The 23,016-nt window shown below is 41.6% G+C and overlaps 1 protein-coding gene across 1 annotated transcript in view; it reads right to left on the bottom strand.

The window, feature by feature from the left end:
- abca3b (ATP-binding cassette, sub-family A (ABC1), member 3b) overlaps positions 1-23,016 on the bottom strand; it is a 40,065-nt gene continuing 17,049 nt past the window's right edge. The window contains exons 9-31 of the mRNA XM_049560571.1: positions 20,577-20,750; positions 20,307-20,488; positions 17,325-17,471; positions 16,930-17,059; positions 16,674-16,828; positions 15,427-15,582; positions 15,124-15,334; positions 14,803-14,953; positions 14,115-14,213; positions 12,776-12,974; positions 12,382-12,688; positions 12,020-12,293; positions 10,588-10,792; positions 10,275-10,494; positions 9,678-9,836; positions 9,036-9,208; positions 7,770-7,904; positions 7,411-7,605; positions 7,121-7,308; positions 6,850-7,020; positions 4,319-4,515; positions 3,936-4,009; positions 1-2,485 (exon numbers count right to left, since the gene is read on the bottom strand). Coding sequence (XP_049416528.1) covers positions 2,354-2,485; positions 3,936-4,009; positions 4,319-4,515; positions 6,850-7,020; positions 7,121-7,308; positions 7,411-7,605; positions 7,770-7,904; positions 9,036-9,208; positions 9,678-9,836; positions 10,275-10,494; positions 10,588-10,792; positions 12,020-12,293; positions 12,382-12,688; positions 12,776-12,974; positions 14,115-14,213; positions 14,803-14,953; positions 15,124-15,334; positions 15,427-15,582; positions 16,674-16,828; positions 16,930-17,059; positions 17,325-17,471; positions 20,307-20,488; positions 20,577-20,750 — 4,034 coding nt within the window. The 3' untranslated portion in view covers positions 1-2,353. The remainder of the gene's footprint in view (positions 2,486-3,935; positions 4,010-4,318; positions 4,516-6,849; positions 7,021-7,120; positions 7,309-7,410; positions 7,606-7,769; positions 7,905-9,035; positions 9,209-9,677; positions 9,837-10,274; positions 10,495-10,587; positions 10,793-12,019; positions 12,294-12,381; positions 12,689-12,775; positions 12,975-14,114; positions 14,214-14,802; positions 14,954-15,123; positions 15,335-15,426; positions 15,583-16,673; positions 16,829-16,929; positions 17,060-17,324; positions 17,472-20,306; positions 20,489-20,576; positions 20,751-23,016) is intronic.

A 23,016-nucleotide genomic window follows, 5' to 3' on the forward strand; every position in this document is an offset into this window, starting at 1 on the left:
TACCATTTGCATAGAGCATTATTTAATTTAAAAAGAACAGCGATACATATACAGTTGACAATGTCAGTTTCATGGTACAGTACAGTACACAATTACAATGATGTAAATTCCCTTTTTTAATATGATACACTGCATTTCAGCATAACTCAATCCTTCCAACATCAGCAGCGCAAACCCCTCCGTTCCTCCTTTCACTACATATCTAACATTGCAATTGATTCAAGTCGTACATGTAATGAGAAAAAAAAGTGCAAATACACAAACAAATGTAACAAAAGTCAAAATTAGGAGGTCAAATCCTTTCAAGACCAATAAGCCACATATATCTGTGTCTTCCTGGAATGTCAGTCTCTTACTTTCTCACACGCACATGTGGTGACATGAAGAAAGCTCTGTGAATCATATGAAGCGGTTAGTAAAGCTGATTAACGTGAGTGCTTTTTGCTTTTGTGTAAGACGGTGAATACATTCATCTCACTTCTGTGAAGTCAGAGTGATTTTCTTGAGAGTAGGAATGTCATTTAAAGTTAGTACAATTTCTGATAGATCCCGGATTATAATATTGATCTCTAACATGGATGAAAAGCAGGATCTACGATACATTTCTCATCTTTTTTGGGGGGAAATATTCACACAGAATATATTAATCTTTTTACAACTTTCTTAAAGCACAAACTAGGCTTTGAGACAGTGATAAATCGGGCTCATTTTGAAAAGAGGTTTCATAGTAGCACATCCAAATGAAAGAGGAACAAACATTGCGCTGATCATTCTTTCTCAGGACAAGGCATCCATTTTATGCGTTTTTATCATCTATATCATTGTTGGGTTTTGTTATTGCATTTCCTGGCATTTCCTGAAGGAGCAGCTCGACATTAAAGATGACACAGTAGTACAGTTTGTCCACAGCGCAATAACAATCTCTTGGTTTTAATATTTAAGGACTATTACACGACTGTAGGCCACATCCAAGCTAACGAACATAGTGATCGATATTGATTTTAAAACAAATACATTAGCATGGGTGTAGCCTTAGAAAGGTGTGGGTGAATTCAGGAATCGTGTTGCCATACTCTTTTTACACCCCCATCTCTCTCTCATGCACACACACACACACACACACACACACACACACACACACACACGTGTACCATATGAAATGCATAGCTGCAAGAAAAAAGGGAAACAAAATGTACAAAAACACCTCACAGGTCATTGCAGTCTTGCTGTTTTCAGGTCTAAGTCATTTACATGCAGTCTGATACGACTTAATTTGCAGCCAAGACCTCCCGTTTTACCGCAACATTCAAAAAATAATCTGCGTCACACAATGATTTCTTCCAAAATAGCTTGCAAGTAAACTGTAATGGGTGGACTGAACACGCTGTTCCCGTAACCTGTTTGGCAGGAAAACCGAAACATTAGTTCACAAACACCTGAACAATAGAGGTGTATCAAATATGCAGATTGGACTGAATGTACTCTGAGGATTAATCCTCAGAAAGGACGGTCTTCTAGTAAACACTAGCAGCTCTCTGCTCTTCCAGTATCATGCACTCTGTAAGTCGTATTGTATACATGCATTCATTAATGTGCCCAAAACAGTCTTTAAATGAGTAAATGTTCTGCTCTGGCCTGAACGAGTAAGTGTTTTTTCTTGTAGTACCATGAACACATCACTTTATTTACATCTGGCAACGACATTAAGAGGCTCTTAAGGATAACCAGGCATTTTGTATAGGGCAATATAAAGAAACAACAACCCTCATTGGTTAGATAAGGCGCAAAGGTGTGCAATGATTTCATACAGATATCAAATGGAGTGGTTCATTCTCTTGTGATGATTGATGATCACAGAAAAAAAACAGAGCACAAAGTCTTGGAAACATAATCAAGAAATAAAATCAAATCATAAATAACAAAAAATGCATAAGTGCACACACACAAACAAACCCTGTCACACACAGTTCAGAGTAGTGGTAGTATCTAATGAGTGGTGTCTTTGACCTCACTAAAAAGGTGCAGTACTCGAGAGTTCATGACTTGGTATCATCATCGTCCAGCACGTCTTAATTCTCCAACGTCTTTGTCACACAACAACGACAATAACAACGGCATCAATGACCCGACGAAGACACACTGATGTGGTACAGTAGTAGAAATGCTGAAGTTGATGCGACTGGCCCAGTGTGTGTGTGTGTTGTTGATGAAGGTAAAAACGGAGCTGGAGATAAACCTGCTCCAGCCTGTGTACACACCTGCTGTGTAATCGGGGCAAGTCTGTGCACACAGGTCCCGCACACACACACCACTGGAGAAAATGGACAATGGATGGACGGACTCCTCGCTCCTCTCACTTCCTCCGACTCTCTGTGCAATGCTGGAACTGGGCAAAGCTGAGGAACACCTGCTCCAGTGATATCTGGCTCACGCAGTAGTCTTCAATCTGGTATTTCTCTTTGGCTGCCTCCAAGGTGCCAAACACCTGAGTGGGAGTGGAGCATAGGGAGAGAGAAAACATGCGTCATGCCTCTGATACAAGATCTACAGAACATGCTGCAGCCAAACTGACAGCGTCAATGAGCAAGCTGTCGGACTGGCTAGCTGACAGATCTCTGACATTCATGTAAGCAAAACAGTTTGCTGACGTTTTTATTAATGGTGACATCATCACATATGTAGCACATGGTAAACATCCAGGCATTACAATTGACACACACTTCAAAAAACAAGTAAGTAGGGCCATCAGCGGCGTTAAGTTTAATCTGAATCATTTTAAGAGCATCAGACACCAGTTGTCTCCGACTGCTGCACAGCTACCTGTACACACTATGATCTTTTCCCCCTCATCTCTCTTACTGCAAAACCACCTAGTCACAGGCAGGTGTGACTCCCTTAAATTTCCCTTAAACAACGTGTCATGTGACTGCAGTTGGTTCAGATCGAGGTCGGAACACGTTCTCACCACAAACAAACCGCACCAGAGACCACCTCTTCAAGAAGGTCTCGGTCCGGTTGTTTTGGTGCGCACCCGAGTGAGATTGCTGTGTTCACACCTGCCCAAACAAACCGCACTTAGGGGGCAAACGAACTTGAGTTAGATTGAACCAAACCAAACAGGGCTGGTGTGAAAGCACCCTTGGAGGAAGCCTGGCCTATCTCGACAGTGGCAGTAGGACAAGGGCATCTGCTAGGGCTGACTGGGTGCCGCAGTTTAGAGAGACAGCCTTTAATCAGTCTGCTTTCTGAGGTTTTAAGTAATGAGGAAGTGGAATTCCATACTCACAACTAATAGAGACTGGTGGAGTCAATGGGAAGGGCACTGCAAATCACCCTATAACCCATCATACCCTTGTTGTTTTAACTTTCAATTTAAAATCCTTCTCCCCAGATTAGAAAACACACAGTATGTGATGTTTGTTTTCCTTGTTATGGCTCTCCAAACAGATCATGGCTCTGTCCAGCAGCTGCATCTCAGCCTCTGCTGGACAGAGCCATGAACAACAGATGAAAATAAGCTGCTGGCTAATGCTGGTGCAATTACTTTTAATTGTGCACTCTCCCTGCAAACTATATAATAAAACAAACAAATTAAATCTCTGGTGTTAATCAAGGCTTCAAAGATCACAGTTAAAGCTACAGTCTGCATCTTTTGAACACTGAAAATACAAATAAATACACTTTGTATCTGAACCTGTGCAAACACAGCTACTAACATCACTTTTACACTCACATCTACTCTTTTTTTTTTTAAATTTAGAGACTGCCCTGTTTTGCCATCCACATGTTAAACTTCTGTGGTTGAACATTTCTTTGAAGCTGTAAATTTGTAGCTCAGGTATTTATGCATTACTGTGTACCATTCTATCCACTAGAGGGAGCCCTAACACAGCACAACTGCAGAGATGTACTGAATTTGTGTGAAGTTCGGTTACCTGGGCCCAGGTCAGTGTTTTGTCAGTCAAATGATAGTGCACCATTCCCTGGTGCTCATCCTTTAGTTGACTTCCTGTGGTGGGAGAAAATTCACAGGGTTAGATTTGCTGTTATTCATTTACTGTTTCAGATCAACAGCAGAACACCCTGAACTGTTTGATGCAGAGCACAAACATCTTGAAAATCAGCAGAGAAAAAGATACATTTTGACACGGTTTGTGAAGCTACAATCAGATATTTTAAAACATAATCACAGTTATGGTCTTGTTTATTTTTATGGTTACTGTGGCAGTAAACACATTTTGTTTACTTTGAGTGAATTAATTTATTTCCAGTTATCTTTATAGTTATCGTAGTAAATGTGTGACTTTGTGAGTCTGACCTGGGAAGGTGCTTTCAATGAAGTCTTTAAAAAGCTGCAGGTCGCTGTCCTCCAACTCGGCCTCTATGTGCACTTTGGCCAGCAGGGTGTATCCACTGCCAAACTTGCTCTTCAGGTGTTGGGGGCTCCCGAGGCACTTGAACTGACCGTTGACCATCACTGCCAGCCTGGTGCACAGGGCCTCACACTCCTCCATACTGGTGAGGAAACACATCAGGGAGGCGGGTTAAAGGCGTAAGCATCCTCACTTCTCCTGCTTTACATGGGATGTATAACTTCTTTAAAGATGCTACACATTTTTGTAGATGAGTGTTTTTTCACCTGTATCCTTGAGATTTATATATATATATTTTTTTTAAATAATTCAACTATTTGTTTTATGAATATTTGTTTTGCTTATGTTGTTCATTATTGTTTAATTCTATGTGCAGCCCTTTGAGACACACTTTGTGAATATCGGGCTATAATGGACTTTGACTTTAAAGATATATTCAGATCTTTACTTAAGTAACTATACCACACTGTAAAAATACTCCACTGCAAGTGAAATTCATTCAAAATACTACTTAAGTAAAAGTACAATTACATACTCTAAGTATCAAAAGTAAAAGTACTTGTTATGGCAAAAAATGGCTGGTTAGAGTGGTATATTATTATAATATTGGCTTATTATTAATGATGCATTTATGTGAATGTGGCAATTTACCAATTTAGATGGAAGTAGTGCTAATTTAAGTGATTTATATACCAATGGGTAGTTTCATCTATAATAATACATCATATTTTGTTAAGTTCAAATATTTTCTGTGTGTAAAATATTCATTTGTGTAGTAATGTGTAACTATAGCTACATGTAGTTAAGTCAGATGAACAATATTTCTAGTGATGGAATGTAACTTAAGTTAATTTAGTCAAGTACTCTACTTAGTACATGTAATTTACTTGTACTTTTACTGTAATGGAGTATTCTTACTTGGAATTCACCATTTGTGAAATCCTTGGCCGTTTCTTTTTATATCATTTATTTGACTCTATAAATCACTATCATATCACATGGTGATACACACAATAACAAAACAGTGGCACACAATGTGGCTAAAGTACAACCAACATCACTTAAACAAAGGTAGGACATTCTGCTAGGGCTGCAATGATTAGTCGACTAATGGATGACTAATCGACTATTAAAATAATCGGTGACTATTTTAGAAGTTGACTAATTGGTTTGAGTCATTTTTCATAGCAATGTACTATAAAAGCACCCCAAAATACTCTTATTGCAGGTTCTTACGCTCAAATACTGGCAGCTTTACACACTCTCCCATGTCGGTGAACTAAAACGTGAGTGCCGTGAGTACGAAACAAGACATTAGATGACATCATTTTGGGGTGTGGGAGAGACAGTCCGACATTTTTCAACATTTTAACACATTTTTCAATAAAATGATTCATCGACTAATTGAAGAAATAATCGACAAATTAGTCGACAATGAAAATAATCGTTAGTTGCAGCCCTACATTCTTTAAAAAAAACACCTAGTTTATAAATTACTTTTGGGCCAAAAAGTAACATAGATGGACGGTTAAAATAATACTCTGGCAAATACCTTTCTCTGTAAGTCATTAAGCGTACATTCTGACAGTCAAACAAAAATAAAATACTTATCTCCCATAACATTATCATCACAGAGGCTGCAGATCCTCCAGTTACTGTCCAGCCCTTTATATATTCCAGTAACTTCAGTAATTCTGGTGTTATTTACTCTAAAATTACAAACAGCCTGTCTGTACTTGTGGTTTCCATGCAACAGATACTTCTCCAGTATAAACTCTTGTTTAATTTCAAAATATATATCACATGATGACTGACACCAATGTTTAACAATTTGGCTGATAGTCGGTGCCAGTTCTGCTGTTTTATTGTTGCTTGTCTATGAAACAGGGCACCTCCTCTTCCGGATATTAACAAAGAAAAGAAAAAAAAAACATTATCAGTACCTCACAGCCTGTCTATTAGTAAAATGCCTGTTCCTCTTTACAAAGATAAGCTCATCTGTCTTGTCGCAGCTCAGGCTTTTTCTCTTGTCACTCAAGATGTAAGATGCAGAGCTTAACAGTTGCTTGCTGAAAACAGACATGAAAATAAACCACATGTGCAGCCATGGTTCACTAGTACCATGCCAGAGTTGGGTCCAGCAGGTGACTTCATCTCTACATCAGCAGCTGGGTATGCTAGCAACTGTTGTTTGAGTCTGAAGGCAAATAATGGACACAAAATGTAGCCAGCAGAAAACTGCAAACAACAGGCACTGCCATGAATGTCATCTATTTGCCGATAGGTTAAGGGCAGTCAACAATGTGTTAAGCCGATGTTAAGCCGATGAATCAGTGCATCCCTGATTTTTACATCAGGGTGTTGATACTTTTATTTAAGTAAAGCATCTATCTGCTCCTTCTACCACTGAATACGTCCTTCTTATTCTGAAACAGAAGTAGGTCTGCTGATACCTCACACATAGTATGAAGCTCACCTATGAGAAGTGATGATTATGGCCTTTCCAGACTCCCTTGTGCGTGTAACAGCGTCCCACAGCAGCCTCCTCGCCACAGGGTCCATCCCAGTTGAAGGCTCATCCAGGAAGATGACAGGAGGCCCACCAATCAGAGCCATGCCTGCACTCAGCTTCCGCTTGTTGCCGCCACTGCATATGTTGATAGTGACATGGCATTTAGACACATGCTCAGCAGAAAGAGTAATACTCACAAAACAGAAAAAGTAATGGCTCAGAACAGTCCACCTACCTGTAGCTGCGGACCAGTTTATCAGCGTGAGGCTCCAGCAGCAGCGACCTCAGGACGTTCTCCACACAACCAGACACATACCTCTCTGGTATTCCTCTGAGCCTGGCGTACATACTTAGAGTTTCTCTTCCAGTCATGTGATCCAGCACAGCATCAAACTGAGGGCAGTAACCGATGCGCTGCTGCACCTGTGACCCAGAGATAAATGTCCTCTGTCAGATCATGGCCTTTTAAAAGCAGCGTGGCATCGAATCATCTTCGACTTTATAGAAATGTCCTTCTGCTCTTACCTTCTTAACATCCCTCAAGATGCTGTATCCATCAATGTAAGCATCCCCGGAGGTAACGCTCTCATCACCTGTCAGCATCTTAAATGTTGTGGTCTTTCCTGCTCCATTGAAGCCCAGGAGGCCGAAACACTCCCCTTTCCCGACAGCTAGAGACAACCTGTCAACAGCCAGGAGATTCTGCCCACTGCTGTACACCTGAGAGGGAGAGATAACAGTGGGTCTCTACCAGCTTATTGTATCTCACACACACACACACACACACACACACACACACACACACACACCTCTGGAGTCACATATATTTAACACTGAGGCAGTCTGTCTCATTCAGACAAGGAAAATCCTCCTGCGCTACACACCTTGCTGAGCTCCTGCAGTATGAGAGGGCTGCCAACCATAGACTCTACGACTGGCTGGCACTCCAGGACTCTCTTCCTCTCTTCAGCGACATCCCTGTCCTCTGGAAGCAGTGCTGCATCCTCTATTAGAGGCAACTGAGACACACACACACGCACACAGAGCTACAATTAAGGCTGTATTCAATGTCATTTTATATTGGACGCTTCTATTGAGGGTTTAGAATAAAGCTTACAATGTCATCGTATTTTATGAGGTCATCACCCTAAAAAATGCCCATAAATGCCCAAACACAGACAATAAGAAGCTTCCAGTGTGTCTTAAGTGATAAGAGGATTACTTCTATACAAGTCTACACCTATTTGTTCTGCAAAATCCTGCGAAGTCTTTAAATCAACTTTCTTTACTGATTAAATGTAATTTATGGTGCTGTTAGATTGCTGCTAGACCGTCCTGTTAACACAAGTGACTCCTTTGTGTGCGGCAAGCAGGAGAGCAAACAGCTTCATGGCCGCAGTGAAGGTGTTTTTGAGAAGGTAAATGCCAACAAAGACAGTCTGAAGCAGGTTATTTTGTTAGATAATAACATGTTGTAAATTTTTGAATCATTTTTTCAATAAAGTCTGACATTTGGATTGGCCTGATCTTTATCTGCAACTGTGCAGCAATGATGGGTTTAAACAGAGTGAGTAGACAAATAGACAAAAAGCTGTGCAGCATTAAAATGTCGATTTAGAACTCTCATGTCAACATAATGAATGAAACTAGAAACTATTCGGTACACTAAATACAATATAAAACAGAAAATATCCTGGGAAAAAAAGTACGACATTGTGTCTCCATGTCACAGTAAAAAGGGACATCAAGTGACCTCATGTGTCGTCTGGCAGCAAAGGTACATGTTTACAGATTGTTTTAACACTTAAAAACGGACTATAATAGAAATACAATGCAGGAGTTTACTGTGTAATAGTATTTCATAGGGATTGGCCGAAAAATAATCTACATCTTTGACACTTAATAGACAAGATTGGGCAAGTTTAGTTCAATTACATAGCAGAGAGAGCCTGTGGAAATTGTAATCTTCAACTTATAACCTCTCTCAGGCTACAGTTTAAAATATATTCAACCATACTTGTATAACAGTTTCCCAGAGAGACCTCCTGCGCAGTTCAAGCTGTGGCTGCTGTGAGACTTCTAATAAAACGGTAAAGTTTCCATTCTCACAGAAAAAGACTATTTTGTCACTGCTCCCACAGTTGATGTACCTGTTTACGTCTTCTGCCCAGAGAGGCGAGGAGTCGCCGGAGAGTGCGTACACACTGCAGCTCGATGACAAACAGCAGAGCGATGAAGACCAAACCTTGCACTGAGAAGGCCACAAGGAAGCGTCCGACACCAGGTTCTGACATTGAGAAGTAGTTTTCCTGGTACGTGATGTCTAGAATCAGGAAAATGCAGTTATGTCAAGTCAACTAAGGTCAGAAATGTGCAAAGCTTTCACAAGAAATCGCAATATTTAATTAGTTTTTCTTTTGGTGATATAAGACAGGAAGTTAGAGTAAAAAACAATAAAACAAAAGGTTAAACCGGGATTATTAAAATACAATTTACAGCTTAAACAGTGGTTAGATAAATTGTGTCTGGTGCATTATGCATTTTATTTATTCTTTGGTGAAAGCAATGATGAATGATAAAGCAAAGATAAACCCCCACCGTCATCTCATATGTGTAATACTGCCTCTCACATTATGACTCATCCTTATATTTATATCTCCTATATCATATATTCATCACATAATGAATGGTAGATTCAGTTGGTAGACAACACTGTCGCCATTTTATAACAAAAACTATACACTGTGCCACCTCTATTTCATTCTCTGAGGCCACATTTAGGCAGTACTTACTTAAGATTTCGCACACTGTCCGGGTGATTGGACTGGAGTTGCAGAACGAGATAAATTCGTAGTTCTGGTAGAACTGGCTGAAGGACATGCCCAGGCAATAGTTTGGGAAGATGAGGAACACCTTATCCAGTAAGTGCGACAGGTGCTGCAGGTTCAGCTCTGGAGAAGGAATTCATAAGGAGGACATTAACAGGGATGATAAGGCAACACTTATTTCTTTTGTATTCTTATTTTTGAATACAGTGTCCCTCATATTTGTCCTGATTTTGTTGTCGATTCCTTCTAGTCAGTGGCAGTTATCCCATCGATCAACAGTAGGAGTACCTAGAGCATGATCCCTCACTGGCTTCCTATCCAGCCCTAACTGCCGGCCCATGGGAAACATCCAGTCCGCCAAAGCTGTCCACCCGGCCCACAGCAAAATATATTCATTATTTCAAAAAATGTGGACTGAAAGTATCTCTGGACTACTCTGACATTGTTCCTAAGCTGTCCGAGAAGGTGGGGACATCTTATAACCAGCATCCTCTAGGTATCGTGTAGTACAAGAGACACTCTGAATGTCTTAAAGTGCTGAAACCACATGTCGCCTCTCACCTGGGATGGTCATGATGGTGACAGCCAGAAAGGTTGCAGTGCCAGAGATCATGTTAAAGATGGTGAGGCGTGTGTAGGCAGTAGCAGCAGTGGAGAAGAGGAAGCTGAGCAGGTACATGAGAGGCACAACAGCCCAGCCGTACAGCAGCAGTAACAACAACACATCCACCAGATGGTTGTTGTCGACGAAAGCCTTGACTCCGAATGCCTTAAACACCACCTAGGAGCATAAAATGAGTTAAAACATGATACAGTGTAACCAACTTGTGTTTCAGTGCATTTATCCCAAGAAATAATCAGATGTCATACTGACCAGCATGAGCAGACAGGGCAGCAGGAAGTTGACCAGGTCCCACAGCAGCGCAGAAAACCAGAAGTTCGACAGGTAGACGCCACTGACTTGCTGCACGTGCTTGGACTTGATAGAGGACTCTGTTACGAGCAGCAGGGCAAATGTGCTGGACAGGGAGGCCATACCGTACATGAGGTTGATGGCGATGGCGAAGCCCGTCTTGCCTCTGCAGATGATGGAAAAGAATGAGAAGGTCAGCGGAGAAAACAAAGAGGAGAAAAGAGTTTGAAGATGGAGGAAGCTGAAGAGAAAGAGTGCAAAGGAAAGGCAAAGAAAAAAGTTGTGGAGTGAAGGAGAAGCAGACATGAAATACACGACCGCTCTCTCAATCTCCACCATGAATGTATGAGAACTGGATACGACACTGCTGCTCAGCCTCACTTCCAATTCTGCCCAGTGGCCACTTGTGGTACTGCAGCAAAAAATCTGCAGGACACGTAAAAAAAGTTTACTTGTTGAAGGTGGCCTATTTACAGAGGTGCAGTTAGAGCCTGTTAGCTGAGCTCTTCATCTAACACGTCACTGTGGCTGTTTCTGCTTCTGCTATACAGCTGAAAGCAAACTTGAAACAGTAAAATAAAGCAGGTATCTAAAGTATAAACATCCGAAGACATCACCAGTCATAAACATCAGGAGAGAAACTAAACTTCAAACTGCAGAGATTCAGTTAGAACCAAAACAAACCGAGAACTGAACACAGAGAGATTTTTAAAAACATGTTTCTCTCTGGTCTCCTGCACAGACATCAAATGAGTCTTGCAATACAGGCATGTTTCAAGGGGAGAAGGGGGTCATCAGAAGTTGGCTGCAGTCGGCGACACATCACCACTACCCACTAGGAGGCGGTCCGGCATGCTTTGGTCTAACTCCAGAGATGGTCCATCTTAGACGCGGCTTGGCATGTTTAAATTGATGGAAATGCAACATCTCCACCTGTTTAATTATAAGCCAGCTTGCTTACAAGATTCCAGAGTAATTTATGATTTCAAATCAGAACTGATGCAGACCTCATCAAATGAGTCTTTTCCTTCTCAGCATAATGGCTAAAATGCGCCAAAAGACCTGGGGTTTAAATCCATATCAAAAATCCCTTCATGAGTTTTTCTTACCTCCAGAAATTTTCAATTTACACTTTGACCTCAGAGACAGTTTCATGGGAACCCAGATAAGTGGTGATAAATCACACCAGTAAAGTGCAGCAGAACTGACTGACACTCATAGGAAATCTAATCTTTCTTGTCATGTAGCAGGAACTCTTGGATAACCTTAGAAAACTTTGCCTTTCTATATGATAGAAAGTGTGTAAAAAAAATGTGTTGCTTGTAACTGTGCTTGCCCCCCCAAAAAATAAAACATGTCAGAAGTCTTGTCTCTTTCCTGTCTCTCTACTCACTCTGTGAGCTGGCTCTGCGCGATCTCGGACAGGTTGCGCGGCATGGGGTAGTTGCCTGTCTGGATGGAAGCATTCGGCCCAGCTAGAAGTTTGAACAGAGCATTGTCCACCATCATGAGGGCCGTGGCGGGTGTATGGTAGCCCTCGTTGTTGAAGTACGCTGTTGCTTCAGCATACTGGCTGCTGCTGCCACGGAAAGCAGCGCCCACCACACACCGCTCATTAAAGCTGCCGCCCTCTTCCTCTGCCTGGGTCAGGATGTAATCAGTGAAGTCTGATGAGGAGCAGGAGAAAAGGAGCATGTGGTTAGTAAGTACTCAGCTAGGCATCAAAGCAAAGTCCCCGTCTCTTACTGTGCTTACCCGTGACGTTGATAAGCTGGCCAAGCTGGGCAGAGAGCTGTGAGCTGTATGTACGTGCCAGGGCAGAGGCCAGGGGACCCACCCCAGGCTGCAGAGCCACGGGGACCCTGGTGTGACCATAGCGGCTGAGTGCCAGCCTCAGCTGAGGAGCCTCCCGGTGGTTGGGAAAGGTGCGTGCCACAACTAAGGCCACAACGGTGAAGACCAAGGGGACCAGGAACTGAGCCACCATCACCTTCCAGTTTCTCCAGCTGTACAGCGCCCTCTTCAGGAACATGGCATAGAACTGTTGCAGGTGTAGTCGCACCTGATGGGAGAGAAAAGGGGAATGTGAGTGAAATTAATCATATGCAGAAAACATGACCAGCATTTTGTGGGCCTCCTCATATCTCACCCCGGTGTTCAGCTTGATGTTGGAGCAGTCCTCTGAGATGAGCGTGCCGCTGTCTGTGAAATCAGTGACGTCTGTCATGCCACTGATGCTGCTGGCATCATCTGTGGTCCAGTCATGGGAGCGTCTCTCGTGTTGGTACTGCAGGGCTGGCAGCTGGATTGCCTGGATGTCTAAACTAGAATCCACCAACTTTCCCACCCTGAACACACAAATCAATCTGTGGTTATCTGTCAACTTAATGAAAACAGGAACAAAAAGATACCTTAAATATGAAGCAACTAACAGGACAATAGGTTTTTTCTTTTTTGTAGAAAGCAAACGTCTCCAAAATGCATGTATATGGTAAAAAAACAAAATCTACAGCAGTGTCAGTGTGAGCTTGGTTACATCTTCTTATAAGTCCACCAGTCTACCATTTCTACAAATCTTACCCATGGAATTGAATGACAAAATTATAAACTAACCAAGAAAATAAGATTTAAATAGATGTTAAAATTTATGTTTTAAAGCTGACAGTATGAGCTAATCCTTAAAAACGTTTGATCATCAGAGGGTTCAAATTAGAAGAGACTATAATACAGTATTTAATTTAGTTTTAATGATTACAGTGGTATCAAGACATCAAAAAAAGTATGAATGGTGGCAGTGTTACTATCTAACTGACAAGGCATCTTACTTGGCTGCGAAATACCAAACGCCAGAAGGAAGTTAAATGACCAAATGTTGAAACAGCAGCTTTTCTTGGTGTCACGTTTGATGTTTATAGCTAGAACACACTGATGGATTCTCGGCACGACTCGTAAATAATGAGGCCCGTGAGACAAACATTCTTGGCAGCGCCAATTACAATGACATACACTCGTGCTAGTTGAAGTAGCATGCAGAGTAAGCGGTCTGCAGTGAAAAGCGCTCTCCTTCTTGTTGCCACAGATACACACATTGAGTCCACAGGGAAACGGGAATAACTGCTCAGTGAGCAGCAGGCGGCTGAGATGTGTGAGCAAAGGAGAACAGCGAGCACATCAGCCATGGCCTTGGCTCGCATGTAAACAAGGGTGAAAATTGTTTCTTTTTACACTTGGATGTGACTCAGTGTGTTAGAGGCATGGATTCAAAAATAGATGTGTGACTGCAGAGCTGCTAGAACGGGCATTTTTTTTAAATCTGAGTATAAAATAAAAAACAATTTTTCTCCATTAAAATGTCTCCTCTTATACATTATAATGGTTTCTAATAGTACATTTGCACAACTGCTGCTTGATTTCTGCACCCTGAGTCACGCCCTACAGATATGAAATTAAGAAGACACAATCACATTCACCCATCTTGCTTCTCCTACCTGAGGAAGACCTCCTCCATGGTTGTTACTGAAGCTCCGTAGCTGGCGATGCCCAGCTCCTCTCTGTTCATCTCCAGTTCAGCAAACAGCAGCTCGAACCTGAGAGCAAACACAAAGTGCATCAGGGAAACACACTGCACACTACCTCACAGAGGGACAAATGCTACAACTCAATATTACAACATGAGCTCTCGATGAGAGTAAAGCTGCTGAATCTCATTCTGTGTCAATGAGGCTTTCGGTCTACCTTAAATCTCATCATAAAACAACAGTAAGTGTCTCTGTGGGGTGGAATTCCAATGTGTGGGGACAAAAATATTGATTTTCAGTACATAAAAAGAACATAAAACAAGGTAACAGGAAAGATGGTTGTACAGGAAGAAATAACCTGAAGGGAAAGAAGAGCTGAAAGGCCAAGATCGACATTGTTAGCAAATTTAGAGTCCTTTTTTTGTATTGCTCTTATGATAAAAAGCGAGTTCGATGCATAGAGCCAAAGAAAAGAACCTGCATTCATTCTAATCATGTTCCCATTGTTAGCGTAGGTTGCCCCCTTTCACAGAAGTTATCATTAGTCGATATGTTCAGCGGGCGTGATTTCTGGTCGGTGGTCTCTCTACCCTTCAGGCCACTTCACACTGAGTTATTGTGAGTATTCTACATGTGAAGAAAGAACTGAGCGGCTCACCTGCTGGTGCTTTCTTTGGGCAAAATGTAAGAGAGCTCAGCCCCTGCGCTGCTCTCGAGTGTGGCATTAGGAACATACATGTGGACAAGGCGGGTGATCTCAGACACGTTACAAAGAGCGTCCTTTACTATCACCATGTGGTAGCCAGCACCTGGTGAGCAGAGGAAAGGAGGAGGCATGTATAATTAATGTAGTAATCATGTATATTCCCACTATTCATAAAGATCACAATAACGTAGCTGCCAAGGCCTGCTGTATATAGCACAACATTTGGCAGCTGAAAGTGACATCACACTGCAGCTATTTCCACTCTTCACTGACCATATTTGTTCTTAAGGAAGAGCGGTGACCCGCAGCACTGCAGCTCTCCTCCTGCCATGATTGTGATGCGGTCGCCGAGCAGGTCGGCCTCGTCCATAAAGTGCGTGGTGAGGAGGATGGTGCGACCGCGCTTCTCCCCTTGCAGAAGGTCCCAGGTGGCACGTCGAGCTGATGGGTCCATACCGGATGTGGGCTCATCTAACATCACCACCTGGAGACAGATAAAGGGATGAGACCGGGTTTATGTTGAGGAAGGATGGGACAAAAAGAATGAGACTGAATAATGCTCGTGAAATTCATCACCTTGGAGTCTCCGATGAGAGCAATGCCGATAGAGAGTTTTCTCTTCATGCCACCAGAGAGGGTCTTGGAGCGAGCCTGTCGCTTGTCCTCAAGGTTCAGGATACGGATGATCCGGTCGACCTCATCTGGAATCTTTTCTCTGGAGAAGCCCTTCAGCTGGATATCAAGCAGATAAACACACCAATGATAAACACATAGTTGAATTCTTGTAAAACTTTTAACAAAAACGCTGTTATAACTTTGTAAAAGTAGATTTTATGGCAAAACTGTTGTACTGGATTACACTAGACAGTACAGGTGTACCTAATAAAATGGCCATGGAGTGTATTTATGATATGGAAACAAAGTGAGCACCAAAACACTTTAAAATTATCATTTAAAAAACATGTCAATAAATTAAAGTCTCAAAACATGCACCCATTAAAACCAGGTACATGCACAAGATACAAGCACACAGAGCAGCATTCCCGAGCGGATAAGCGTCCTCAAGAGGGAGCATTTCTGCTTCACATAAACAAATGTGTTCCCATGAGCACTGGGCTGTCCCTTCAAACTTCCAAACAGCTCAACAGTCGCTCACATCTTATGCTTTGTCTTCATTTAGGATCCTTTTGGCCTGAGGGTAGTAGCTCTTTGTGAGCCTCTCAGTGCTGGCCTGGTGTAACTGGTACCTTCTTCCCAACCTCAACAGGGAGAAAAGGCTGTTTTCTGGATGGCTGTGATCTTAAAAGGTTCTCTCAACCTTATTTTTGCAGCGCCAGGAGTAAATATTCTTGAGGCAAGGTAGAGCAGTCTCTACTGTATGTTCAGCCAAATGGAAATTCCTCAATATTTGAAAGATTTGTTTACTATATATACTATAATACTATGTCATAGCTGGCTAAATATGTGGTGTTAGAAAAGCTAACATCACCTCGCAAAGGTTTGCCACAGGCTTCATGTTACTGAAGTTTCCTAAAGCTAGCTGGCTAACACTCAAATTAAAACCCTGAACATTTGCTAGTTTCAACCAACTCTGTGACCCACACTGGCAAAACATACAGGAGCTAACCTAACTTAGCGTCTAGCCTGACTAATGACTAACGCCTGATTTTTATGTGTGCAGGTTTTGAGACTTAACAAGCTAAAAACATCTCTATCAACAATGAACAGGCAGGAGAATAATAAACTAATGTGACAAGAACAAAGATTCAGCTTCAGTGTATGTGTGTGTGTTTTGGTGTATAAGTGCAATGTAGTGCGAGTACCTGTGCGTAGAAGAGCAGGTGCTCTCTGACAGTAAGGTTATCAAACAGTACATCATGCTGAGGACAGAGTCCCAGACTGCGGCGGATCAGAGCCATGTCCTGACAGATGTCGTAACCGTTGATATATGCCCTGCCACTAGTGGGAGGAAACAGCCCTACAAACACACACAAAAAGCAATCAGTTGAGGATTTATAAAGGTGCCAATATAGTATGTTCAGCTGTGTCTGTGTACGTTGTAGTGTTTCAGCAGGTTACCTGTCAGCATGGACAGTGTTGTGGTCTTCCCAGCACCGTTGTGTCCCAGCAGCACCGTGATCTGTCCCTCAAACATGTTCACCGTAAGATCCCGCACAGCCTGCCGTGTCTTGTTGCCCACTTTGAATTCCTGTTGAGCGGATAAACCCAAAACATTTACATGCGTTACCTGAGCAAGCTAGAGTTACCGCCTCTGTTAACCAGTGAAGCTGCAGTTAGAGTTTATACCCATGTCTGTCCAGACAAGTCCATATAATACACAGTATGTAGTGTAAACCTTATAGAATTTAATGAATCTGTTTCTCAGTTATGCTGCTAAAAAAATGGCCAGAAAAGAGTTTTTGCAGAATATTATGATGTCAAAATGAAGTTTTTTCATCTCTTTTGCTGCTCACCTTAGCAAGGTGCTTAATCTTGATCCCGGAGACTAATCCAGCTGGTTCCTCCTCTATAAATTCCCCTTTGAGAGCCTTCTCGGCGTCCTCCTCTTCCTCCTTCTCATTCAACAAAGCCATGCGGGGGCTGCTGCACCAGTATGAAGGCTGATGAGGATGAGACAGATATGGGGTTTGAGAGAAAGTGAGGGACTGACAGAGGCAGAAAGTAGAGTTGGGCAAAACAGGCCTCAGCCAAAAAGCTGTGTAAAACAGTACTTCACAAATCTAGTATTAATTTCCAACATATTTCCACGAGTTGTGTCACAAAATAAAAGTCAAAAATTGCATCATATATACAGTATGTGTGCATTTCCCATGGTTTTTAAATGAAGCAAAGTAATGACAGGATGCAACAAGGGAAGCACAGGAGCAAGATCATTCATAAAAACACAAGAAAGAGAGAGTGGCCCAACATTAACATTGCTCACGTACACTCTACATCAGAGGGTATTGTTTCCTGACCAGACCTCCCTCTGGTGAACTTCCTAAAACCCAAAGTCAAACCTCCAATTTTCACATCTCACACCCACACATACAATGGACCTAAAGTGCGTCAACATCTAACCCACACCCTGCTGGCAGTCTCTTGAATTCCTGACCACTGGGAAAATGGGTTAGCATGAGCTGTGTGTGTGTGTGTGTGTGTGTGTGTGTGTGTGTGTGTGTGTGTGTGTCAAGGCACGTCATTTCGTGATCATCCATAGTTGATATAAACATGAACCTTATTTGTGTTGGCTGGACAGACTCAGACGCTTCCTGTTATTCTAGCCGCCTGAACCCAAGGACTTCCTCTGGCCGATAAACTGTGTCCTCACATTTTCAATCCCATCCGTTTGTCACTATATCAGAGCCACTTTCACTGAGTGCAGCAATTTCTTCAATCTAAGGCAATTTTTTCTCTTACAGGAGACCTCGACCTCGCAACTACCTGATGGCTCTGTGAGTGCATTTGTTCACACGATGATGTGTCTGTAAACTACAGTGTGAAAGCCATGTCAGACCAGGGTTCAATTCCTGGTAGTGACAGTTCGGGCTTGTTCATGCCTTTTAACAAATACATGGCACTGGTCATTTTTACCGCACTCCCAGTATAACGTATCATATTCCTTATTAAGGCAAATAAGCAAGTGAGTGTAAGAACTCTTTTGAAAGGCAAATGGCTTTTCAGCAAGTTACTGAACCAATTTCAAACAATATTTAAGAAAATGTGAGTATATTTCTAGATGATCTTAAATATCCAACCTCACAGTATGTGTTACTGCAAATTAGAGCAGAAACATGAAAATACTTTTCACTGTTTGTTCCTGGGAACGGATATTACAATAACCAACCTAGTGACTAGGCGATATTTTGTTGATAACAACTTCCCTATTTTTTTTTTTATTTTATTATTTTTTTTTTTTTGTTTTTGCTTATTTAAGTTTGAATCACTAGCTGCAGTTACATACAGAGACAATATTTCTTCAGCTCAATTGAAATCATTCTGATTAGTGATTCTGGTTTAACTGTTTACATGGGCGCTAAATAAAGTTCCGATGAGATGTGGATTTACATGCCCTGAAGAATTTAATCAGGATCTAACTTTTACAATGTGCGCAAAGTGGTTCTGCAGGCTGTGACGCATCTAATATGCCAGAAATATAACAGAAGAAGTTTATTGAGAAAATTCAATTCATTCAACAAGTAAAGTATAGAAGGAGATGAAGGGGTTCAGCCTGGTAATACAATTAATAAGTAAGTAGTAACCAAAGTGTAAGCCAGTTATTTTCTGTAGCTACAAATAGGGCTGGGTATTGACACTAATTTCCTGAATGGATTAGATTTCAGTTCACAAGGTTCTGATTCAACTCCATTTCTGATTCGAGTCGAGCCGATATTGATTCAATCGAGATATTTCAGTTACAATACCGATTTTTAGTCGTATGTGAAAGAGATTCTCAGAGAACTAATGCTGTAAATTTTACACAGAATTATTGAAAAGACAGAATAAATTCAGAGCATAAATAAAAACTGAATATTTTATCACTAAATGGTATTTCTAGAGCAGCAACAGTCAAATTAAAACAGCATAGTCACAATATAAACTCAATATCTCACTGAAATCAAATCTAAAATGTCAATAAAATAAACCATATTCCTGAAATCACAACACTGAGTAAATAAAGAACACAGACATCAGACAGTATGACTTCTCCTGTTTTTTTAAGGCAAACTGTTAGGTCACATGTTTTGTTGCAGTTCTATTTTCTTAAATTAACAATAAAATATATTTTTTACTAATTTGTCATATCATCAAGAACATCGTTGTCGCAAAAACACCCTGAAACATTGTGATATTATTTTAGGGCCAGATTATTAGTTGACATTACAATTCACAGATATTTCCTAAACGTCTCATATGCAGGCTACTTGTAGTGACGGACGATTGTTATGTCCAGCGACTCCACATTGCAGCCTGACACAACAATGTTACATTAAGACTGCTGTTTCAAAATCAAAGAATACAATTAGTAATCAAAGCACTCACATAAGAATGTATCTCTAGCAAAGCGCTAAATATTTTTTTAGAATTCTCTGTCAAAGTCAGCAGAGGGAGGTGCATAGAAACGGCTATGTCGTAACCTAATGTTACCCCTCCATGGGGCAAAGACAGACTAGGCAGATATGATCAGATCATGCCCGTCTCTTTTGATTGAGGTGGTTACACAAGGCATTTTTATTATGATTGGCCTCTGATTATAAGTGGAATATTAGGGTCCATGAAAACGCACCTACTGTTGTAGAGACTAAAGGAGGGACAAAATTATCTGACACCTTTGTATCACTTTTAAATGTGTTATCTGTTCATAATTACATCCCTCTTATGTACCTAGTTTTGGTCACATCCCCGGTGAATGTGTGTGTGCGTGCTAGTGTGAGCCACTTAGCTTTGATGCATACCAGTAGAAAGAAGTAAGACGGTAGAGGCACTCCGTACTCTCCAGGAAAAACTGCCTCCATGTACCAGGCCACCAAGCCATAGAGGACAGAGTCAAACAGCAGCAAGCCCAACACCTGGGCCAGGGAGAAGTCATCGTCTATCGTCACAGAGTCGAACATGTTTGACCACTGGATTCCCGTTCCTACAGAGAGGAGAGGAGCAAAAAATTTAAAAATACAGTTCTAAAAGAAAGGATCAGAGAGATTGACTCTAACTTCTTCAAGTCTCACCTTTGCCCTCAAACATTCCTATGAGCTGAGATCCCATGGCCATGGCCACATTGGAGATGAGGCAGGCCGACACCTTCTGTGCGTGGCTCAGCAAGTCGTAGCGTGGCCACAGAAACAAATAAGGCAGGTAGCTCAGGAAATAGATGAAGCCGCCCGCTGCCGCCGCCACATTGGCTGAAATCAGAGCCAGAATAGAAAGAAACAAAGGTTGAGAGGATGCTGAAAAACATTAAGACTTGTGTTGCCTTAAAATAGTGACTTAAAGAGCACAGCTTCTGTCACTCTCCTTTGTCACAACTACAGCACGTGGTCATCGCTGCGCCTCTAGACGAGCTCAAAACACACGCACATATGCATTTGGAGAACCAAGCAAGAGGTAACAGGTAAATTAATATGTGAAGAAAACTACTTTTGCTGCAAAACCCCATTTCCCTGACTGAAAGAACGAGTCTGTGAGTGCTGTTCAGACGAAGCATTAAGGAGGACAAATGAGACATGGGGGGAAGGAAGTTGAGCACTGGTGATGAGGCGAATGAAAGACTCTCAGGGCTGTTTTTGCTTTCCATTTCTGAGCAGCATGACAAGACTTCTCGAAAGAGCACTTGTGGCAGACAATGTGACATTTTGAGACTGTGTGGAACACGCATTGATTAAGTGCCATTACCTACTTCTAAAAAGTACATCAGTGGTGGGGGGAAGTATCCAGACAACTGTTCGCACAAAGACGGCTAAAGGAGGAAAAAAACTAGCTTTGTTAAAAAATGGCCACTGAAGGATCCTCTCTGTTAGCTTGGCCTGTATTCTATAAAAGCTGCCTTTCTCCTCTTCAAATCATTATTTATTAGGAAATCTCTAGGTTTGTACCCAACTCAGGATTACCTCAGACACATCAGATCTGGCTGTTCATTAAAAATACTCGACTATTTCTTCCTTTTTTTTCGTAAAGAGTTTAAGAGTTTGAACTGGTTGCGGCAGGGACATTCAGTGTGTTAGTAATGTTCACGTCATAGGCTATGTTAAACAAAGCTAGCCCTCTGAGCTAATGCGTGCTAACTATGCTAACAAGGGGTTGTACACTAGTTATCAAACAAAAGCCAAATATATTGCATAAGGTTGCTGTGATCGATAAATTCATCACTTCTCAAAACCTCCTACTCCAGGCAGCTGCCTCTGTCTCACTCAGACCCTGGATCTGAGTCTGCAGCTACCTCTACCAGAGAGCACCATAAAAGCTAGGACACCCACTCTGCAGCTACATCTGGGGACAGAAACATTCCTAGAAGTACACTGACTGCCAAAAAAAATTAAATGAAACAACTGCTCGACTTGAGGAATCTCACTAAGGGGTCTCCCACTGATGATTCAAATCTTCAACTTTCAGGGGCAGCCCTAGAAATCAATTGAACCTAATTATAGTTTGTCATGTAATGTTCTTTGTATTTTAATAAGCCCATATTTATGCACAGTGTCCGAGGGAAAACACAAGATTCTTTAGCTCACATTATCTGTAGGTTCAGCAGTCACTGACACAGTTTTAATGACTCAAGTCAGGCTGTCATTGGACAATTATTCATGGGCCAGAGACAGGCCGTGAAAGACGAGAGAAGAAAAGAAGAGCAGGACAAGATTTTAAAAAACACCCTAAGTGCCTTGGCTCACAATGTCAAAGCAGGTGACAGAGCACATGTCATTACTCATAGGACAAAAATACAATATGATTAATGTGAAGAGAAATCAACACATCAGGTTTTTAACTATCTTTTCTCTTCGACTCCTGTGGACAAAAGGATTTTAAACATTCTAAACAAGTATTATCAAGTGAATGTTTCTCATATTGTAGTTTAAAGAGCCAAATAAAACCATGAACGACGGCATGGATAGGCAAGTGCTTATGTGCAACTGCTTTGCAAAAGGCTGCATAAAAAAGAGGCGGTGACAAGCACTTGCAACCTGAACTGCTTTGTTGCAAAAAGTTGGAAAAGAAGGCTTTCATTCAGATGCTGGTCTGAATGAGTGAGAGTACAAAGGAGGGAAAGAGAAGAGGAACATGAGGAAGGAGAGATAGGATTTAAATAGTTCTCTTTATTGTCTATGTTGTTCAGGCTGGACAGGGTGCTTTGATTTCAAGTGGCTGAAGACAGAACGAGCTCACGCCAACCATATATAGGAAAATTACTACTTTTTTAAAGTGAACAAAACTAGTCTCTTCACTAAGAAAATCTAGACTGATAAACAGCACTACAGGTAAAAGGAAAAATATGTTTTTTTCAATTGGGGTGAACTGTTCCTTTAAATATTTACCCTCTCATGACTGATCGTGTGATCATACTGTACACGCATTACTCCTTGTGCAGATCTTTTTGTAGTTCAAACCTGTTTTTGTTGTAGCTGCTGTGCCATTTACGGCTGTGGCAATGCCTTAAACCAGCTCGTAGGAGGA

The sequence above is a fragment of the Epinephelus fuscoguttatus genome, linkage group LG19 (genome assembly GCF_011397635.1).
Source record: "Epinephelus fuscoguttatus linkage group LG19, E.fuscoguttatus.final_Chr_v1".
Lineage (NCBI taxonomy): Eukaryota > Metazoa > Chordata > Actinopteri > Perciformes > Serranidae > Epinephelus > Epinephelus fuscoguttatus.